Source organism: Archocentrus centrarchus, chromosome 5 (assembly GCF_007364275.1).
Source record: "Archocentrus centrarchus isolate MPI-CPG fArcCen1 chromosome 5, fArcCen1, whole genome shotgun sequence".
NCBI lineage: Eukaryota > Metazoa > Chordata > Actinopteri > Cichliformes > Cichlidae > Archocentrus > Archocentrus centrarchus.
Window position 1 is genome coordinate 12,148,298 of NC_044350.1, and position 18,493 is coordinate 12,166,790.

The window sequence follows — 18,493 nt, forward strand, 5'->3', positions numbered from 1 at the left end:
GCACTGACAAATCACATATTTCACACCCTGGAGACACTGTAGAGTGATTCACATTATAAGAGACGTGCAGCTAGAGAATGCAAGCTGGGCTTTTTTTTTTTTTTTTTTTTTTTATAGAGCTAAAGGGCCTTAAAACAATAGTTTAAGATTCAGATTGATCGTCCTTCTAAAAATATCCATTTTAGATTTCACAGTCCCAGCAGGTTAGAGCAGCTCTGCAGAACAACACGCTCATGTTGACAAGTCCAAAGGCAAGAATAAGATACTAAGGGAAAAGGAAAGGAAAGCACTGACCAGATCCTTGTAAAATATTCACCATACAGCCTTTCCTGCACTTCTTGTTGTAGTTCGTCCTTTAAGCAGATAGCTGGCTCACTGTGAGTGAATTTTTTTCCCCCTCCTCTAGCTGTAGCTGTTGTACATTAGAAGCTACAGCATGTCCCCAGGGCCTGAACACAATGCCGGAGTTTGTTCATTAGCCTGCTTAGCCCTGGCCTTGTGTGTCTGATCACACAAACACATGCACAACACATAATGAGAGAGGGGAATACTATAGTAGGAAGAAGCGGGCTACTGAAGACCTGATGTATAATCAACTAGGAAGAAGGCGGGTTAGGGGAGGAATGGTGTGCAGGGAAAATGGATAGCTTAGAAGGAGGGAGTGAGGTTGGGAATCATGGGGGAAGGAAAAGGCAGAGGAAAGAAAGGAAAGGAGAGGTGGTCGAGGATAAAAAGAGTAAATGAAGGAAACGGTGAGAAAGTGAGACAAAAAAAGGAAAACTTAAGGCAGACGAGACTAGTGTAATTGGGAAGAGAGCAATGGGAAAAGAAAGCTGTCCAAGTAGTAAAAGTGGTAAAGGGAAAAGAAAAAAGAGGGATCTAAAGAAAAGACATGAAGAACGAACAAACAGAAAGGAATAAAGGTACCAGGAAACAACATTTTACTCGGAAAATGTAAAGAGGCAGGGTGGAATGTCTGAATCCCTCTGCACCGCTTCGATCTCTTTATCACACATTTATCCAGCATCATCCACACCATGTACCCGAGCCCCCTGACAATGTCCTACTTAATTAACTGCCTGGAGTATCTGAAAACACTTGAAAATTGATGGAAGGGTAGAGGGAGAGTGAGAGAGGGGGAGAGGGAGAGAGATGATGTGGTTTGAAGTCTGCTTCAGAGGAAAAAAAAAATGTTTGTGTCAAAAGCTGTGGGCTTGCATTGTCCAGGGTGCTGCAAGAGAGAAAAAGAAAGGTTTCAGTATCCTGCTGTTAAAGCTAACTAGTAGAAGCCAGTGTGTTAGAAGCTAGCACAGCCTGTAGGACATGCTGCAGCTAGCTGATGTTTTATTTATCCATCTATTGAATTTGTGTCAGCTGAGCTGTCTGCTGCCGTTTTTTTCTACCAGTCGTTGTTCCTTATACTGCCCTTTTACTTCTTTCAGTCTTCCGTATTACACTCCATTAAAAAAAATAAATAAATAAAATATTTTTAATAGGCTAAACAGAATAATACACAATCAAAATCTGATTTTTTTAAAGGTCTTTTGCATCACTTTGAATACCAAAAAAATAGAAAAAAATTTCAAGAATGCACTTTGCTCAAATACAAGCTGATACTTCTTTCGAGACAGAATCTAAAATTGTTCCGGGAAAGCGAAAAAAGGTGGAAGGGAAGAAAAACAGGACATTTTGGGAGCGGGATAAAGGGGAAAGTGCTCTGCAAGGAAAAACTATTCCATCAGTTTTTGTGACAGGTGCCAAAACAGTTCAAAGCCCGCATTAGGGCTACAAAGTGCAGGGTACACCGAAACAATATTTCACAAGGGGATTCGTTTGATGCTGAAAAAGATCTTTTTTCTCTCCATTTCCTGACTTCTCTGCTTTCAGTTCATCTGTGAAGTCGAATGCAGTGGCTTTATTGGCCAGACATGACGCTCCATCCACCTGATTTCAGGAGAAGGCGAGAAAAACGTGCATGTATCTGCAGTTTTGTTTTGTGTACCTGCCTGCGTACATCCTGTATTTTGTACTTGCAGGTTTGATTCAGCAGATGACCAAAGGGCAACTTAAGTTTGTCTTTACATGCAAACGCTCCAGAAAAGCGAACTCTGTTTGCACAGAACAGCAGCTCGCTTCATCATAAGGACCACTTAATCTCACTGTAGTGTAACCATGGTAAAGTCGTATGTGCCCGTGAAGTGGAAAAGATGCCGGAAGGAATGCACGCCACAGATGGTTTATTCAAACGGGAACGCAGCACAAAAACATCTGCTCGATTTTAAGATTTTGATGACTGTCTTTGCATTCTGACATCTTTATAAGTATTTTTAACATCAACAGATGTGGAAAGTGAAACAGAAATCTCCCTTTGCCAAATTTAACACTCGCTTCTTCTGACTGCACCAATTATGACAATGTCAAATCCTCCCACACTGATTGGACTGTGCTCTAAGAGTATGTACCTATGTTTTTGAGTGTATAAATGGGTGTAGATGTTGCAAAGTGTGTGTTTGTAATGGCTGAGGTCCAAGTCTCCAGCTTCAGTCAAAGTAGCCAGAGGGCTTTCCTCACCTCTTTGTATTTGTTCTTCCTCAAAGGCTGCTGTTAGCTTTGCTGCCTAAGGCTAGTGCCACCATTCTTTTACAGTAAGGGAATATATAATTATATAGATTATTAAGCAGAAATTATATGTATTACTTCCCTTTAACAATGCTCTTCATGTAAAATAAAAGCAAAATAATTTACACTGACTTCACCTGCAGCTGATACATATTTTAGGAATACATTTAATGTCCATGCCTCTGTATGTGTTTGAGACAAACAGAAGCCAAAGCTATAATTCCAAACTAGTATTGAACCGAATTATACAAAGCTTGGCTTCATTAAAAAAAGAAAAAAAATAACTACTGCAGACCTCAGATTTGACTGAACACAGCCATGAGCCTCCTCAAAGGGAAACAGCTGTCATTCCAGGTTAAGCTCAATCTAATAAATTCCTTCATTTTCAGTGTGCTCTGATATTTACCACGCTACTTCTGCCACACCAAATGAAAAAGTGTATGGGGAAAAAAATAAATAAAACCAGTGTTCGGCAGAGTGAGGAGATAATCTCTTCTTGCAGGTGAGCAAAACACCTTTTAACATCCGCCAAGAGCAGATAATGAGACAGTCGGCATGAAAGTGCGCATGTGTGTGTGTTCATGCAGATACGTTGAAAGTGAGAGATTAAAATCAAGACTTCGACGGGGTGGGGTGTAAGGAGAGGGAAAAAAAAGAGTGTGCGGAGTGGGAGGATGAAGGCAAAAGTCACTGTGTGATGCTAGATAAATAAATAAATGTATTAAAAAAGCCAGAAGAGTTCTGAAGGCTTTGGCGCAGCCTGACAAGATATAAATTAATAAAGCTCCAAAAACACTGCGCATATGTAATGAGGCGGATGTCTGGTCGTTTTTTTTAAAGTCACCCCCAATCTCTCTTAAGCCCCCCACCCCCACCATACAGCCACCACACACACACACCCCCCCCTCCTACATCCATCCATAATTAATTAGCCGCCTCTGTGATGTGGGGACTATAGATCAGGGAGGAGAAAAAATAACACACTAAATTATGAAGTAAAGCGATATGTTGAACCCGGGGGAGAGATGAGATGGCATAGATGGTCACACAGGAGCTAGGGGGGCACACTACTGGTACAATAACAGGGACATGTGTGTCAGTCACAGGGGGGCAGACAAAAGGGTATATGGAGAGTGTTGGATACCCCCCCCACCGCCTGTCAACAGAGCCCCCGGGGTTTCTGACAGAGGTCTCACATCGCAAACCAAAGAGCTCTCTGCAGCCTTGAACTTCAGAGTCCCATTTATGCTTTAGTTCAGTCCGCGACACATTAATAAACAGCACTGGGTGATCACATATTTTCGCAGTGAGTCACTCGCATTATTAAAACTGAAGGTTAATATCTTAAACAAGTAACCTTTGCTGAGTGCCACCCACTTCCAGTGAACTAATACATAATGCTGAATGATGAAAACAAAACCACAATCACATTGTTAAATAATCACTTTAACTGTTTATGCTGCAGAACTTCAACGCCTTCTGTGAGCGTAAAGTGCGCGCCGCCCAAAATCGCACACAAACAAAAGGGAATTAAGTCAGTTTTGTTTCACCGGCCATGTGTGCATCCTTCTGGATCAAAAAAAAAGGAAATACCCATAAACAGAAGAGAACACAAGTGGTAAAACTCAACGTTAAGGGCGCAGCAGTGATATCAACTACGAAATATTCGACGCATGGAAATGTTTTAGAAATGCTTTTTCAGTGGAAATGCTTGTGTGATAACAGTAGTACAATATGCTGTTGTGGTTATAGTTCAGACTACACTGTTCTTTTTGTTTGCATGAATTGTTTAAATGCTCACTGAAATTTAAAGACATATGAGTGGTATTCAGATTTAAGAATCAGCTTAAATCTTTTTTTTTGTGCGTTTAAACCATATTGTTAATGGAAGCTCATTCCTTAATTGATATAAGCCATGGAATACCATGCCATGACACGCCATACATCATACTGTCATTTCAAGGACCACATATCTCTTGTTCCCTTGTCTTCTGTGTACCAGCTGGCCTACAGCCATGTGCTTCTTTAAACGAGTCAGTGTGTGTGTGTGTGTGTGTGTGTGTGTGTGCTCTAGTTTGGGACTCATACTAGTGAAGAAAAAGATAAGATCCATTAAATCTTGATATAAAGACCAGAAGGAGAGTGCACAGGCACTACAATGATAGAATTACTATAACGGATGTAACACATGATACACAAAAGGTGCAGGTATTATTAAAAGTGAATATCTCCACAAGCTGCAGGGTGTGGTTCATATGTGGAAGTGCGTGCGTGCATGTGTGTGTGTGTGTGTGTGTGTGTATGAGTGTGCACACCAAGTTGATGCAGGCTCATTAGGAGGCAGAAACCAGAAAGATGTTCTGTGACCAGCCAGACACTTACTGTGGGGGGAGGGAGAGACAGAGCGCGAGGGAAAGAGTGGAACAACTTAATAAGGCAGCAACATGTAGAACAGAGCAGGAGCGAGGGAAGCAGAGGAAGAAAAGGGACTTTGAACCTTGAAAGGGACTATGAGAATGTCTGCCCACGCCCTGCTTTCTTAGCAGAGCGGCGATGTAGGGAGGAAGAGGTGGTGAGAAGGAGAGAGGGAGGGAGAGAGGAAATAAGGGGATGAGTGCAGAGGAATGAAGGAGCAGAAAAAGGAGAGTTTAATTTGCAGTGAGCTCCCAGGAAACGTGATATAAAATGCAATTCAACGTGGATTATCAAAGTCTCACAAAGCAGATGTTTGACTGAACCTACCTACATATATGATCCTCCTGTGCTGTGCAAACACACACACACACACACACACACACACACACACACACACTCAGACTCTGCTTTGATGTAACACCCAGGCAAACATACATGTTGATTTCATCTCCTAATCCCTTATCCTTGACTTACAAGCAAGCTGCCAAACCTACACAGTTTATCCCCTCGACACACATGGCGCAGTATGCTATAAAACAATAAAAAAGCAGGAATGTGTGAATATTTTTTGAGAGCACATCTTTCTGTTTTTTTTAACCTCCTTATGGATTTTCGTAGAGTAGAGGGGGAGGGGTGGGAGGCGGTTGGCACCCTGTTATCATTCTAACCCAGATATGTCAGCAGCAATCAAACCTTGTGCTTTTCAGCTTTTCAAAGACAAGCTTTGATTTTAGAGGTAGATACGCTCTCCTGTCTCCTGCCTGTGCCTCTTCTCTGCAGACAGCGCCATCACTCAGCAAAAGGATAGATTCAAACTGTGAATTTTGTGTGGACCGGCAGACCAATATTATCTGCACTCATTTTGCATGCAGGTTTGCTTGCTGATTAACTCTGTTCAACTTTGTTAACATTATTTATATATTTATGGTGTTAAAGAAACCAGAAATCCAAAGTGCAAACGTTCACTGATAATTTGCAACCAAACAGTGTACCACTTTTCTGCAGCATTCCTTATAAATATGAATAAGTTTACTAAATCAGTAAATAAAAAAAGAAAGAAAGATGAAAACATTTCAGTTTCTTTTTTAGTTTGCATCTGTAATGAATCAAAACAAAGAAAAGTTTCTATCATCAAAATTTGCTGAAACATCTGAAACAAACTGGCACTTTAGGGTATTTTATTTATTTATTTTTTGTGACACTAAAGCAGCGACTAAAACCAGAGCTGAAAGATTGATTTCTGGCCATTAAACCACATGAATCATCAATTTGACGCTATGCCTTATATGCTTATTTCCCCACAGATTTTAATGACAGCAAGTGTGAGGATTTGATCAATGCTTCTAATCAGATGCATAACAATAGAACAAAGGACTGTGTGAACAATCCCTCCTCAGTTAAAGGTAGGCTAACAGCCCTGCTGCTGAAGTAAGGATGCCATGCAACAGCTGTTGGGAGACAAAAGAAATGACAAAACAATATTAACAATAATATAAATATTTTACTTTCTTTCTAAATCTATGGGGCACTTTGTTTTTTTTTTAAATAATGTTAGGTTTCAAAAATAAATAAATTGTGCACAATTTAAGGTTGTAAATTCAGACCCATCTCTCTCTCTCTGAAGCTTATATGTGAGCGGATCATTGACCATCGTGAGTTTCTATAGGAGTCCAATGTGCAACTTGTTACTATGAAATGGAGGCTAGAATAAAAATCAGTTACGGCCACTTTGCTAAAACAGCACAGTGAAAAGCCCAACATGACAGAAACAGTTAGCTGGTCTTGTGAGACTGGACGACTCAGCACGGCACAGGATTTTAGTTCCCGCCTCTCCGTCTCTATGCCTCTCCATCCCAGCAGGCTGTTAGTGTTTCTCAATCACAGCCTCTCTCCTTTTCTGATCTGCCTGCATTTCGGAGTTTGCTTTTCCTTCAGCTCGCTTTACTGTGTTACTCCTCCGTCTCCATCTCTTTCTCTCAGTGACTCGGCATTTATATCTTTTTTTTTTTTTGCTGTCTTTGACACACGCAAGGGTTGATGGTGAAAATGCAATATTCATCTGTGTTCACCATTAGGCAGGCTGGCTGTGAGGGCTGAGGAAATGAAGATTTAATACAGCCTGAATAATTGAACCACTGGGACATGTGACTGACACAAAGAAACACACTGGCACAAAGGCAAACACTAATCCACACGTGCTGCAAACCCCTTGCGCATCTATCATGTTATATTCCTGTGGATGTGCCTATGTGTCCATTTGTGTGAATCTTTACTTCAACACCTACTCTTCATTAAGCTTTCTCCTGTATTGTATTCAGTGCTGCAGCCAATATGTTGGCACAGCTGATACCTGCTGCATCAGTGGGCTTTGCTGGCTGTCAGAGGATTACATCAAGGAGAGAACGCTTCACATTCTCTCAATGTCATATCAGGATTAACACGATTCAGCCAAAAGCACCAAGAACGTGCTGTTAACACTCACTTAACACAAGCTGCTTTTGCTAAACTCCACCCTCTTCCATTAATACAACTCTGAGGTCTGTGTGCAATTGTCTGCTAAGTAAAAGTCTTGGGGTATGGCAGGCTGCTCTCTCCAGTGTCACCGCAGCCTCCTGTCCTCGGTTGGTAAGAGCTTGATGCAGGATAGAACGCAGTGCAAAGTCGTAACGGGAGTTTTGAGCAGAGATGCTGGAAGAACAGTAGGAAGAGCTCAGACAGAGGGGGGTAAAGAAAACCTTTAGGAATGTTAAGACTAAAAATAGCCAGAGACAGGCAGAGATTAAACATCTGCATGCATGGATGTTAGTGTATGGGACACATTGTGAACATACAGTAACATCCAGAGCCATCGTTTACATCTGCCTGCTTTCTTTCCTCATTTCCAGCAATATGACAGTGTGGAGAACTGGAACAACACATGCATGCAGAGTGCTACAACTTTAATGAAGAGCTGAATTGGATGACCATGGATGTATGAGAGAATCTGCCAAAACACCTGATACAATCTCACACTGATTTCCCTGTGGGGCGAAATGTGATTATTGACTCTTGGAAGTTTCCTCACAAGAGCCTCACAAAAAAAAAAAAAAAAGGAAAAAGAAAGAGGAGGGGGGGGGGGGGGGTAAGAGATAGGAGACTGAATCTGTTTGAAAAGCTAAAGAAGGGGCGCTGCTACCAAACCAAACCAAGGGTTAAACATTGGCCGGTCATGGTCTGACGAAGCTCCATCTGGCAAAGAAGCTATGTGGTTACTTCAGCCCGTCGCCTCCGCTTCCTCTCCATGTTCCCTGTCTTTCTCTCTCTCCCTTTCTTCCCTCCAACTTTGGAGAGCATTTGGAAAATAAATTGCGTCACTCTGAATGTAATCTGCTGCTTGTTACTGCCAGACTTTCACTGCTTGCCTCCCTGCCCTTGTGTCTGTTTCTTTACATCTTTCCCCCTTTTCTCTTTCTGTTTGCATCTGGTCTCAATTACAGCACCTCTAGTCTGTCTTTGGTTTGTCTCTGGTGAAATATGTGCACAATTGGAAGTGCCGCATTGATTTGGAGAACTGCATGAGGGATATTGCATTCCACCTCCACCCATTTCCTAATTTATTTGCTCCCTCTTCACTGCATTGTTTATATTTTATTAAATATGGCTTAGGCATGTCTTCTCTTCATACTGAGAAGAAACTCGCATGTGGGGGTGTGTTTATGCAGGTTCTGCTTTGTGCTACACGGTGCACTGAGGTGGAGAGAGGAATTCAATGGAATGAAAAGGGAAGTTGGGTATTGTAACAGATGAGGAAGTAAAGAAAGACGAGTGGTAGAAGAGGGAGGAAAAGATGGAAAGAAATAGAGGCTGGGGTCTGTGGACTGTGACTGGGCAAAAAAAGACAGCACTGTAGAAACATGATGTGGGCGAAGCAACTGCATGGATATAACTAACAGATAAAGACACCAGGATAGAGGGATAGAAAGCAAAAAAAAAGAAAGAAAAGAAAAGAAAATGATGTTATTATTATTCAACCAGTCTTCTCTCTCTCCCTAACCCATACAGCCCCTGCAGCCCTGTGCTGCTGGTTGTGCTCTGTCCTGATAAGACCCAGTGACAGTCACACACAAACACACACTACAGCAGTATAGTCAAACATACACGTATATCCAACCACCAGGAAAGGCCCCTCAAGCAGCCTTGGCCTATAGTCTAGTGTGTGTGTTCTGCTCAGTGTCTGAGTACCAGCCAGGGTAAACACACAATGCCAGAATGTCACCGTCCGGGGGCCTCACACCTCCATCACAAATAACCCTGTCAGCCATCGCGTGTGTGTAAAAGAGAGAGTGCAAAACAAACACTAAGCATGTGTTTCTGTAGCTGTTTAAGAATGTGGGAGCAGGCTGCATGCTTTAAGTGTATTTGGTTAAGAGTGTGTGAGAAAAAGCCATCGCTTGAGAAAATGCGTCACTGTATTGTTACACTTTGTTCACAGACGCTTCTCTTCTTAATGTTGTGTCTCTGGTCAGTGTGTCATAGACTAACTGCAGCAATGTTTCAGTATACACACTAACTGCCTACACACTAGTGTATGTGTGTAGTCAATACGTACCACACACCCTCAATTCCTTACCAACAGTAAGTTAAGAAGATACCACTGTTGTAGATGTACAGTGAATAAGTAACTGGTGAACACTCAGCTGGGTATAAAAACCACAAACAGCAGGGGAACAGCTAGTCTGGCTTTGCCCAAAATAAGGCTGCTAATGAACACAATCCCCACAGCCAGTGAATGCATAAAAACACTAATTCATGGAGGGTTTTTTTTTTTTTTTAGGAAACAAAATAACTGGGACAAGTTCATCTTGGTTTCATCTGTCCAAGGTCTTATATATCTATTTTTTTTGCCCCAGAACTATCCACGCTCTTTTAAATGTTTTCTGGCCAAATCTAATCTGGCCTTCCTGTTCTTGAGTGTGATCAGTGGTTTGCACCTTGTTTTAAATCCTGTGTACCTCCATTTATGAAAGTGCCTCTTGATTGCAGACCTGGGAGGATGATACGCCTACCTCCTCAAGAGTGTTCTTGACTTGACTACATGTGGTGAAGAGTTTTTCTCAACCAAGGAAAGACTTGTGCAATCATCCACTTTAGTTGTCTTCTGTGGACTTCCAGCCCTTTTAGTGCTGCTTGGAATACTTGGAAGCAACTCCAGAGCTTTTATCTGCTCTCTCTTTAAATAATGGCCTCACCTGTCCAGAAATCTGCTTATTTGTCAACAGTTAAACAGTTAATGAACCACTTTTTTTAAACCCCTTGAATTAATCACATCTTGAGTGTTTGGTCACATCAACTGTGATGGCGGAAAAATGACAAAAAATCCAGCCACTGTCCAAATACCTACGGTCCTAACTGTATGCTTTGTTCAGGTTCAATGACTTGAGCTTCTGCTGGTTAACTCGCAGTGAGAAATCCATTTCGGTTTTTCTTTTTGTTCCGTTTTGGGTGTCCAAAATGGAACAGCCATCAAACGAGCATTACAGGCAGAGCGTAGCACCCACTGCTATCTCTAGCTACTTGTACTTACCATGTACAAGTAAGAGCGCTATTGATCTACTCAACTAACTCTCACTATGAAAGCACATATTTCCCAAAATTCATGCACATTATCACATGAGGAGGAGAAAGGAGTACTGGCAGGAGAGAGAAGGAAATGAGGAGGAGTGTGACACACTTTAACCTGCATGCATTCATGCATAGAGGGGGACAGAATAAAGAGGAGGACTGAATGCATTAAAGACGAGTGAAAAATTCATCACTAGAACCCCGCAGTCCATGTAACATAGATGTTGGGGACACTAAAAATAAATGTGGAACATGATAATGATAGTGAAGCTACTGAATGGTGTGACTTGCGTGCAAAAACTGAATACCAGAAATTATAGGAAAACATTTAAAATAAGAAATAGGACGGTTCAAAAAGAAGGGAAAAAAAAACCTCTCTTCATCCAAGGAGGGATGGAGAAACATTCTTTTTTTTCCCTGTTTCTCTATCCCTCCTCTCTCTCTATTTTGGTGGGAAGGGGAAAAAAAAAAAACAGCAGCCTCGTACCCACAAATCTCAATCAAGTTAACCACCTCCTTGATTGCTCGAGTGAGACTGAGCCTTGCTTTGCAGCAAAACAAACACGTAAGCATGTCTTAACATAGCTGAGCCCAGCCACCCCTAACCTCGCCTGGTACTCATCAAGGATTTGGCTCACAATAACAGTTTTTCTCCAGGGGTGTGGAGAGGAGAGGAGAGGAGAGGAGAGGAGAGGAGAGGAGAGGAGAGGAGAGGAGAGGAGAGGAGAGGAGAGGAGAGGAGAGGAGAGGAGAGGAGAGGAGAGGAGAGGAGAGGAGAGGAGAGGAGAGGAGAGGAGAGGAGAGGAGAGGAGAGGAGAGGAGAGGAGAAATAAAGGAAGCAATCAAGTTCCTCAACAAATGAAAGGAGACAAGGAAAGTTAAAATTCCTCTGTAAGAAACAAGAAATAATTCATCAAGGAGACCTTCCATTCTTTTTGTTGCTTTACTCTTCCTCCCTCTCCAGCTTTTTTTGTTTTTAGAATAAAGTAACTCCTACTCCTCTCCTGCAATTTTCCACCCGAATGCTCCTTAATTCAAGAATTTGTTTGTTGTGCCATTGGAAGCATTGTTGATTCATGCATATTTGATTTGGAAATGTCACTCATTATATTTATTTCCTCTCTGCTTACTCTGTCTTTTCCTCACTTTGCTCCCTGTTCTGACGCAGTCCGTTCACAAGAAAGAACACTTTGACTCTGCGGTCGGCTTTTTCTGAACCTTTTAGTTGGATTTTCATTCTTTAAACTTGTTTATTTATTTATTCATCACAATGTAATTTGGTGGAACAAATTACAGATGGACGAGATAGCGCTGGAGCGCTGGTTGTGTGAGAAGAACACAAAATAAAAAAGGGGGGGGGGTCCTCATTGGCAACACACCGATCTTCTGGGTTGCCATGGTAACACAAGATTTAGATACTGTCAGATGAGAGGATGTGGGGGGGGGAAAGGTTATTGAGAAGGAAGTGTGTGATGTTCAGCTGTCAAATTGTTTTAATATTTAAAATAACGGCACTTGGGTTGATTGATTTTTCTTTTTTAATTGAAACAGTTTAGAGAGAGAGAGAGGGAGAACTTCATACATTTTATGTCATGCTTCGACTTATGATCAGCTACTGCCTAGCCAGAAGAACAGCGCTCATACCGCAGAGACAGGCGGGAGGAACAGCCACCTTTCAACCCTGCGCAAATGCTTCTATCTGATTTCTGATCACTGTCTGAAAATGAGTCTCATCCAATCCCATTTACTGCATGTGAGTGAAGCGTCTGCCATCGGGAGTGCAGATTTCACTCTTATGTTTAACACTGCTATTTGTATTCAGGATCAAGCTAGAGCATAAAAGGAGACAAAAAGGGGATTGTCTGCTGTCTAAATTAAGGGTGCAAGCATAGTTGAACACAAATACCCATCCCTGAACTCATGCCATCCCAAGAGGTAAAAACCATGAGGTGAGGTAAGAAAGAGTGGCAAATCTCTGTAGTCTTTCCCCTTTCTTTAACAATAAAGATTTCATACAGAGAAGCACACAAAGTGAAAAATAAAAATGCGAAAAAGATGGGGAGACTGAGCATCAAAGTGGAGATGAGGCAGAGAGAGATGGACCTGGAGAGGAGAAGGATAAGCCTAGCCTACAGGAAGAGCTGTACTTGTTGGGGGCACTAAGAGCGCAACTAATGGATAAGGCAGCTAAGAGAAGGATGATGAATGACTTTGTGCATAAGTACGTGTGTGTGTGCGTGCATGTCAACTGTAATAATATGTATATTTTTGTGCATAAAAGACAAAGCATAGTAGTTGTGTGTTCATCCTGTGTGCATGCGCGCGCGCGTGTGTGTGAGACAGTGCAGATGATGGTTTCTCTTGTGGAGCATGTGGTCGGTGGTTTCTTGGGCAGACGAGGTGACAGGAGAGGTCTCTCTGTCCACATGCCACCCTCAGCCGATCTGTCTATCCCTTTTTTCTTCCTGCTGTCTTTCTCACTCCAATAATCATCTTCCTCTACATACACAGCAAATGTCAACATTTTAAATCCTCACACTTTAAGATTTCTTTTGAAAATGACTCACACAATTAGTCCCTAAATAATGTGGTGGCTAATTAATTTTCTGTCAATCAGCTGATAAACTGATGTAAGATGATTTATTGAGCTCCAGTTTGAACAAATGTCGATCGTCCTCTAGAACACGCTATGCCTCAAAACACATTCTCCTATCATTCACTCGTGTTACTGAATTTATATGTTTACTTGCTTCCTGTTTTCCTCTGTTTTTTTTTTCCCTTTCATCCCTGCAGGCCTTTCCTGTTTATCCATCCGTTGGCCCTCTGGCCTCTCTCAGCTCAGAATGTGCTAGCCAGCGCTCTCCCTGTGCCTTGCAGATGGGTGCACTAATCCCCTAACGTTAGCTCCATGAGCCGTGAAGGCTAGGTCCGTGTCTTGTTTTGGACGGGCACGGAGGCTGCGGTTTAGCTTCCTAGCATTTGGGATTCAGCACAGCTCAGGTTGAGGGGCAGAGATAAAGACGAAAGTAATTGGATAAAGGTTGACCAATTAATAAAGGCTGGTGATTTGGGCTTGCTGTGAAGGGGGAGGTTAATCTGCATAGAGATAACAGGGAAAGTCAGACCACAACATAAGGAGATAGGGTGGATTTGTGTGCATGTGTATATTTGTGCATTTATGTGTGTCAGGCATCAATATGACAAAGCACAGGCATGACTGTCAGTCACTTGGGAGTGCAGTGGATTTACATGCAAGTCCACAGAGGAGTGCATTTTTCTGTGTCTGTTAACATATACAGGACTGTGTTTGGTGCGTATGAGACAAAGAAACTAGAAAACCACCCTGAGAACATAACACGACTCTGCATCTATCACTAATATCCTTGTTTATACTCCAGCAGTTGACAAACGCTTGTTATGCCTTGCATGATGCCTGCTGTAGCTGCCAGTAGGCACGATTGATATTAGCTTTTATGCTAATGCAGCATTTGGCTATGTAAGAACAAGGCAGTATTTCCATAGACACTCATTCATCCCAGGCTGCTTATGGCCTTATGGGCCACGACAGAATTATCGCTGCACAGTACACAAGCTGTTGTCACCGTGCCAAAAGCCACCATCACACGTACAGACAGCAGAAACACAAAGCAGGATGACATGAGGGGTGCGAAGGTAAAGGTAAAACCTGGGCGCTATGTGTGTCAAATATATAGATGGCAAAATATACATTCAGCAAAACATGCTGACAGCAATATGTGCCAATCTGGTCCAGGAATCTTACCTCAGAGTTGTTGACACGGCCCTCCTGGAAAGAGCAGTCGTTGGCGTTCTGGGTACACATGTGGCGATACTTGCACCAGTGGCATGGGAAGGAGCCGTTTACACAAGAAAGACAGCTAAAATGGAGAGAGATTAAAGGAGACAGGATGTTAACGGGGTTACCTGAGTTCTGACGTCCGTCTCAGTCATTGCATTGCATCATAGCATCATTTGTCATGGCAGAGTAACAGAAAAAGTGAGACTGACTATTTATAAACTGATTTAACTTGTTGGAAGAGGACTGCGTTTTATTTTGTACTCTCTTCACTATGTCATCTCTTCATTAAGCAAGTTCAGTGAAATTAGGAATATGGCTGAAATTCCAAGTTTTTACAGCCAGTTTTAGCTCGCATATGGCACAGACTATGTTTGGGATGTGCTGTTTGTCACAATGTGTCATCTCTTTTTTTTTCCTCCAGTTTGAAGGAGAAAAACCAGCAGACTGAAAATAAAATGTAAAACAGAGCTGGGATATAATATGGTATGAAAACAGTAGTATTAGGAATACCACACTAATGAATCTAATCAGTGTCTAATTATTTTATTCTTAATTATCTTCTCAAAACCCTTTTGTCAGCTGTCAAAAGGGTTAGTCTTGTTAGTCTTCCTCCCATCTTCCATCCTATCTATCCAACATCTGCACTGCTTTCCCCCCTTCCTTCCTTCCTTCATCACTCCCCACTTGCTTGTAACTGTCCACTGTTTGCTGCTTCTATATGTATAACCTCCCTCAAACCTGGCCTCTCTGCATACATTTCCCACCCTTAAATCTCCTGTGTTTTATTCTGTCAGTCTATTAAATTCGAAGTCTTTCTTTCTGTCACTCCATCTCTGCCTCTCTCACTTTTTCCATCTCTTTCATTCCCCCCCCCCCGCTCTTTGTCTAAACCCCTCTTTCATCCGTGGGACTAAGAGCGCTTCACGATGTTGAGTTCACCTGCTTTAACTGAGGCAAGGTGCGGACAGACAGGCTGAAAGACGAGAGAAAGGACAGAGGGAAAGAGAGCGAGATCAAAAGCAGGTGGATTTCCCTGACAGAGATGTAGACGCCAGGTATCGTGGGAGAGAACGGGAAGGGAAGGGGGTGAGAGGTCCCACAGGAGAGGGAGGAAACATTAGGCTGGAAGTTGGAAAGTGGTTATGAGTGTATATTCGCCATCTAAAGGGACCTGTAAGGGACAGCCAGGCAGGTTTAAGTGCACAGTTTATCAACAAGGTTTCGTGTTATTGGTGCTCTCTCAGCCCTCGAGAGATGCTTAGCCACTTGGTATCTCATTTATGTGTACTGCATAATCTAATGTAACCATTATGAGTTAGTAAATAAAATTGTTTCATTTCATTACAGAGCTTACTAAAGCCTTTTTTCTTCAACATGAGGTTAGTTAGATCATTTATTCTCTGTGACTCATTTCAGCTACTGAGGTTTGTGTGTGCATATGGTTTACTGAAAATACAATAAAATACTACATTTAATAGAGGTAAGCAAAGAGAGTAAGCAGGTTGATTCGTATTCAGCCACATCTACCAGGTATAAATTTGTGCCTCTGTCTGAATGATTCCTGACAAGCTCTCGAGTGTGTTTTAACCCTGTGTAAAATGCTAGCTACCCTTCCCCTGAGCAAATGAAAAATGAGGGCTTTAACTTGCGAGCGCTGAGATGGAGCCCATCTATGAATCCATCAAACCCTGATGTGGATTCATTTGGATCAATTAGGGCCACTCGTTTGTTAGGTGCACATTTTAAGCGATCGTTTCCAGCCCAGACCCCTCCTTTTGAGCAACATCAGACGCTGGAGCTTAATTCAATCCCACTGCCTCTTTAATTGACCAATTTAGCATTGTGCTGACAGAAGCTGTCCATTTAGAATGAAAGATGTGCAGCTAAGGAAATAACAGGCCTCTTAATACCACACAAGAGCAAATAGGAGATTTGTCAATGTTGCCAACAAATGGAGGGAAAGCGATTAGGCTACGCGAGGTTAGCATACAGTGCGGAGAGTCAAAGAGCAGAACTGGGATTTTAGCTTAATATTGTGTCCCAAAGGAAGTTGGAAGAAACAGAGGAAGGGCTGTCAATACTGAACAAAACACCAGATGACATTACTGATGCAAGACAAATGAACGCGAGGTAAGTTAGTCATGCTCGTTGCGTAGCTTGTTAGTGTTTCTTCTCTTGCTAACGATTACTATTTTGAATGTCAAAGAATACCTTTTCTTGTCCGGGGACCAACACCGGATCAGAGTTCATCAAAATACAGTACAACACCAACTTAACACAGCAGGCAACCAGAACCAGACAGAGAACAGTACAATGTGCAGTTAGTAGGTCACACCAGTCACCACATCTGTCGCTGAGCGCCGATAATAACCCTTTATATTAGATTTTTTTTTTTTTTTTTTTATCTTTTATTCATGTCAAATCAACCTTGTTAGTGTACCAGTGACTTTGAAATAATGAGCAAAATATCAGCAGGTAACCACTGCCAACTTTTAGTGACTTTTATGGTTATGCCCTTTGAAATAAAAGATGTTGTCATTATGCGTGCCACCCAAGGCCAGCAGTAGGCCCTGTCTGACAACCCCCTACTGCTCACTCTTTGGTTCCTCGAAGTAACCAGAGCCCCCTGGAACGAGCTGCCTTAGGATTTCAGGGTCTCTATTTCAGGCTTGGTGCACACCATTTAAGGAAAAAGCCCACCCAGGGCAATTTGAGGACGTTCGATTCTCTTGTCCAGGGGTGGGCTCCTTTCTTCAGACTCCCCAATATCATCCTTATTGCTCCTTCCTGTCACTCCCCATCGCCTGTAGCCACTCAGGGGCTTTGAGCGGCTGGAGACACGCTGCCCGTATGTCCACGCTCATAATGCTAATTTAATCCGTTCATATTCAGATGCTAATGGAGATACGCTAGCTTTTTTTTGCAAGGCCAAACACAATAGACTGATTTCCTCCGCTCTCTTCTCCTTGGCCAGTTTGGAGAGTTAAACACAATCTGCTCTCCTAGTGAGGTGCGTCTGACACTTGTGTACTTAGCAAAATGAGTAATTTATTGGCTACTAGTCTTTTCAAATGCGTGAAGGAGAATAATTTAACGGTCCTCTAGAATAGTCTGTCCCATCATTGCTGCATCCCTTTAATATTTGAGCGGGATTGATAAAACATGTAGGGACTAATGTTTATGCTAATCATTCTATTAATGCACTTCTGAGTGTTTACAAGGAAACAAAGCAATCCACAAGGGCCATTCATTTTATAATTGTTCCAAATGTTTCTGGCTTTCCTCTTCTACCATTTTCTCCATCAAAAAGCTGTGCCCTTTCTTGTCATTAAATTTCATAATTTTTTTTTCACTCCAAAGAGCACCCTCAATCACACAACAAATGATCCAGACACTGGCCAAGCCACATTAACCATATCAAGAAAAGGTGCTTCATGCGGCCTTATACAGACATCCAAACCCTAATTCATTTCCAGACTATACGCTCTATCTTTATTAAATGGGGGGCTGTGGAATGAAAAAGAGCGTATGGAAATATTTAATTAAGGAGCAATCATGGCCGTGGGTGATTTTCTATTTCAATCTCAGCAACCCTTAAACTGAAACAGTGGGAATTCTAATTATATTAGTACTGCTATGCAAATTTATGGCATTTTTGAAAAGGCACGGGCCACAACGTAATCAGTTGAGTAAATAAAAAGGTGGGGCATGTGTGGGTTTTTTTCTGGGGGGTGGGTGGGGTAGTATTGGCATGTGAGATAAAACTGAAACATGGCAGAGCAATTTTAATATCAAACTTATTTTTTCCTTCCAAAAGGCAGTGTTAAAACTTCCAGTATACAAGCCCAGACAACAGGAAGTACAGCATGAGACTGGAGGAAAAAAAAAAAAGAGGGATGAGCGGGAATTCACTCACAGTTAATGCTTGAAATTCTGTTTCTGAATCTTTCAAGAATGTCTGCTTCCTGCACAGTGTAAAAGCCTGCATTATTTTAAGTTCAAGCCCATTAGAGAAAAGCCCAGCTCTGCAAAGAATGACCA

General features: G+C 42.1%; 1 protein-coding gene across 1 annotated transcript in view; it reads right to left on the bottom strand.

Annotated features, from left to right (window-relative positions):
- plxna1b (plexin A1b) overlaps positions 1-18,493 on the bottom strand; it is a 188,250-nt gene that overhangs the window by 57,585 nt on the left and 112,172 nt on the right. Inside the window, exon 9 of the mRNA XM_030728514.1 lies at positions 14,417-14,531. Coding sequence (XP_030584374.1) covers positions 14,417-14,531 — 115 coding nt within the window. The remainder of the gene's footprint in view (positions 1-14,416; positions 14,532-18,493) is intronic.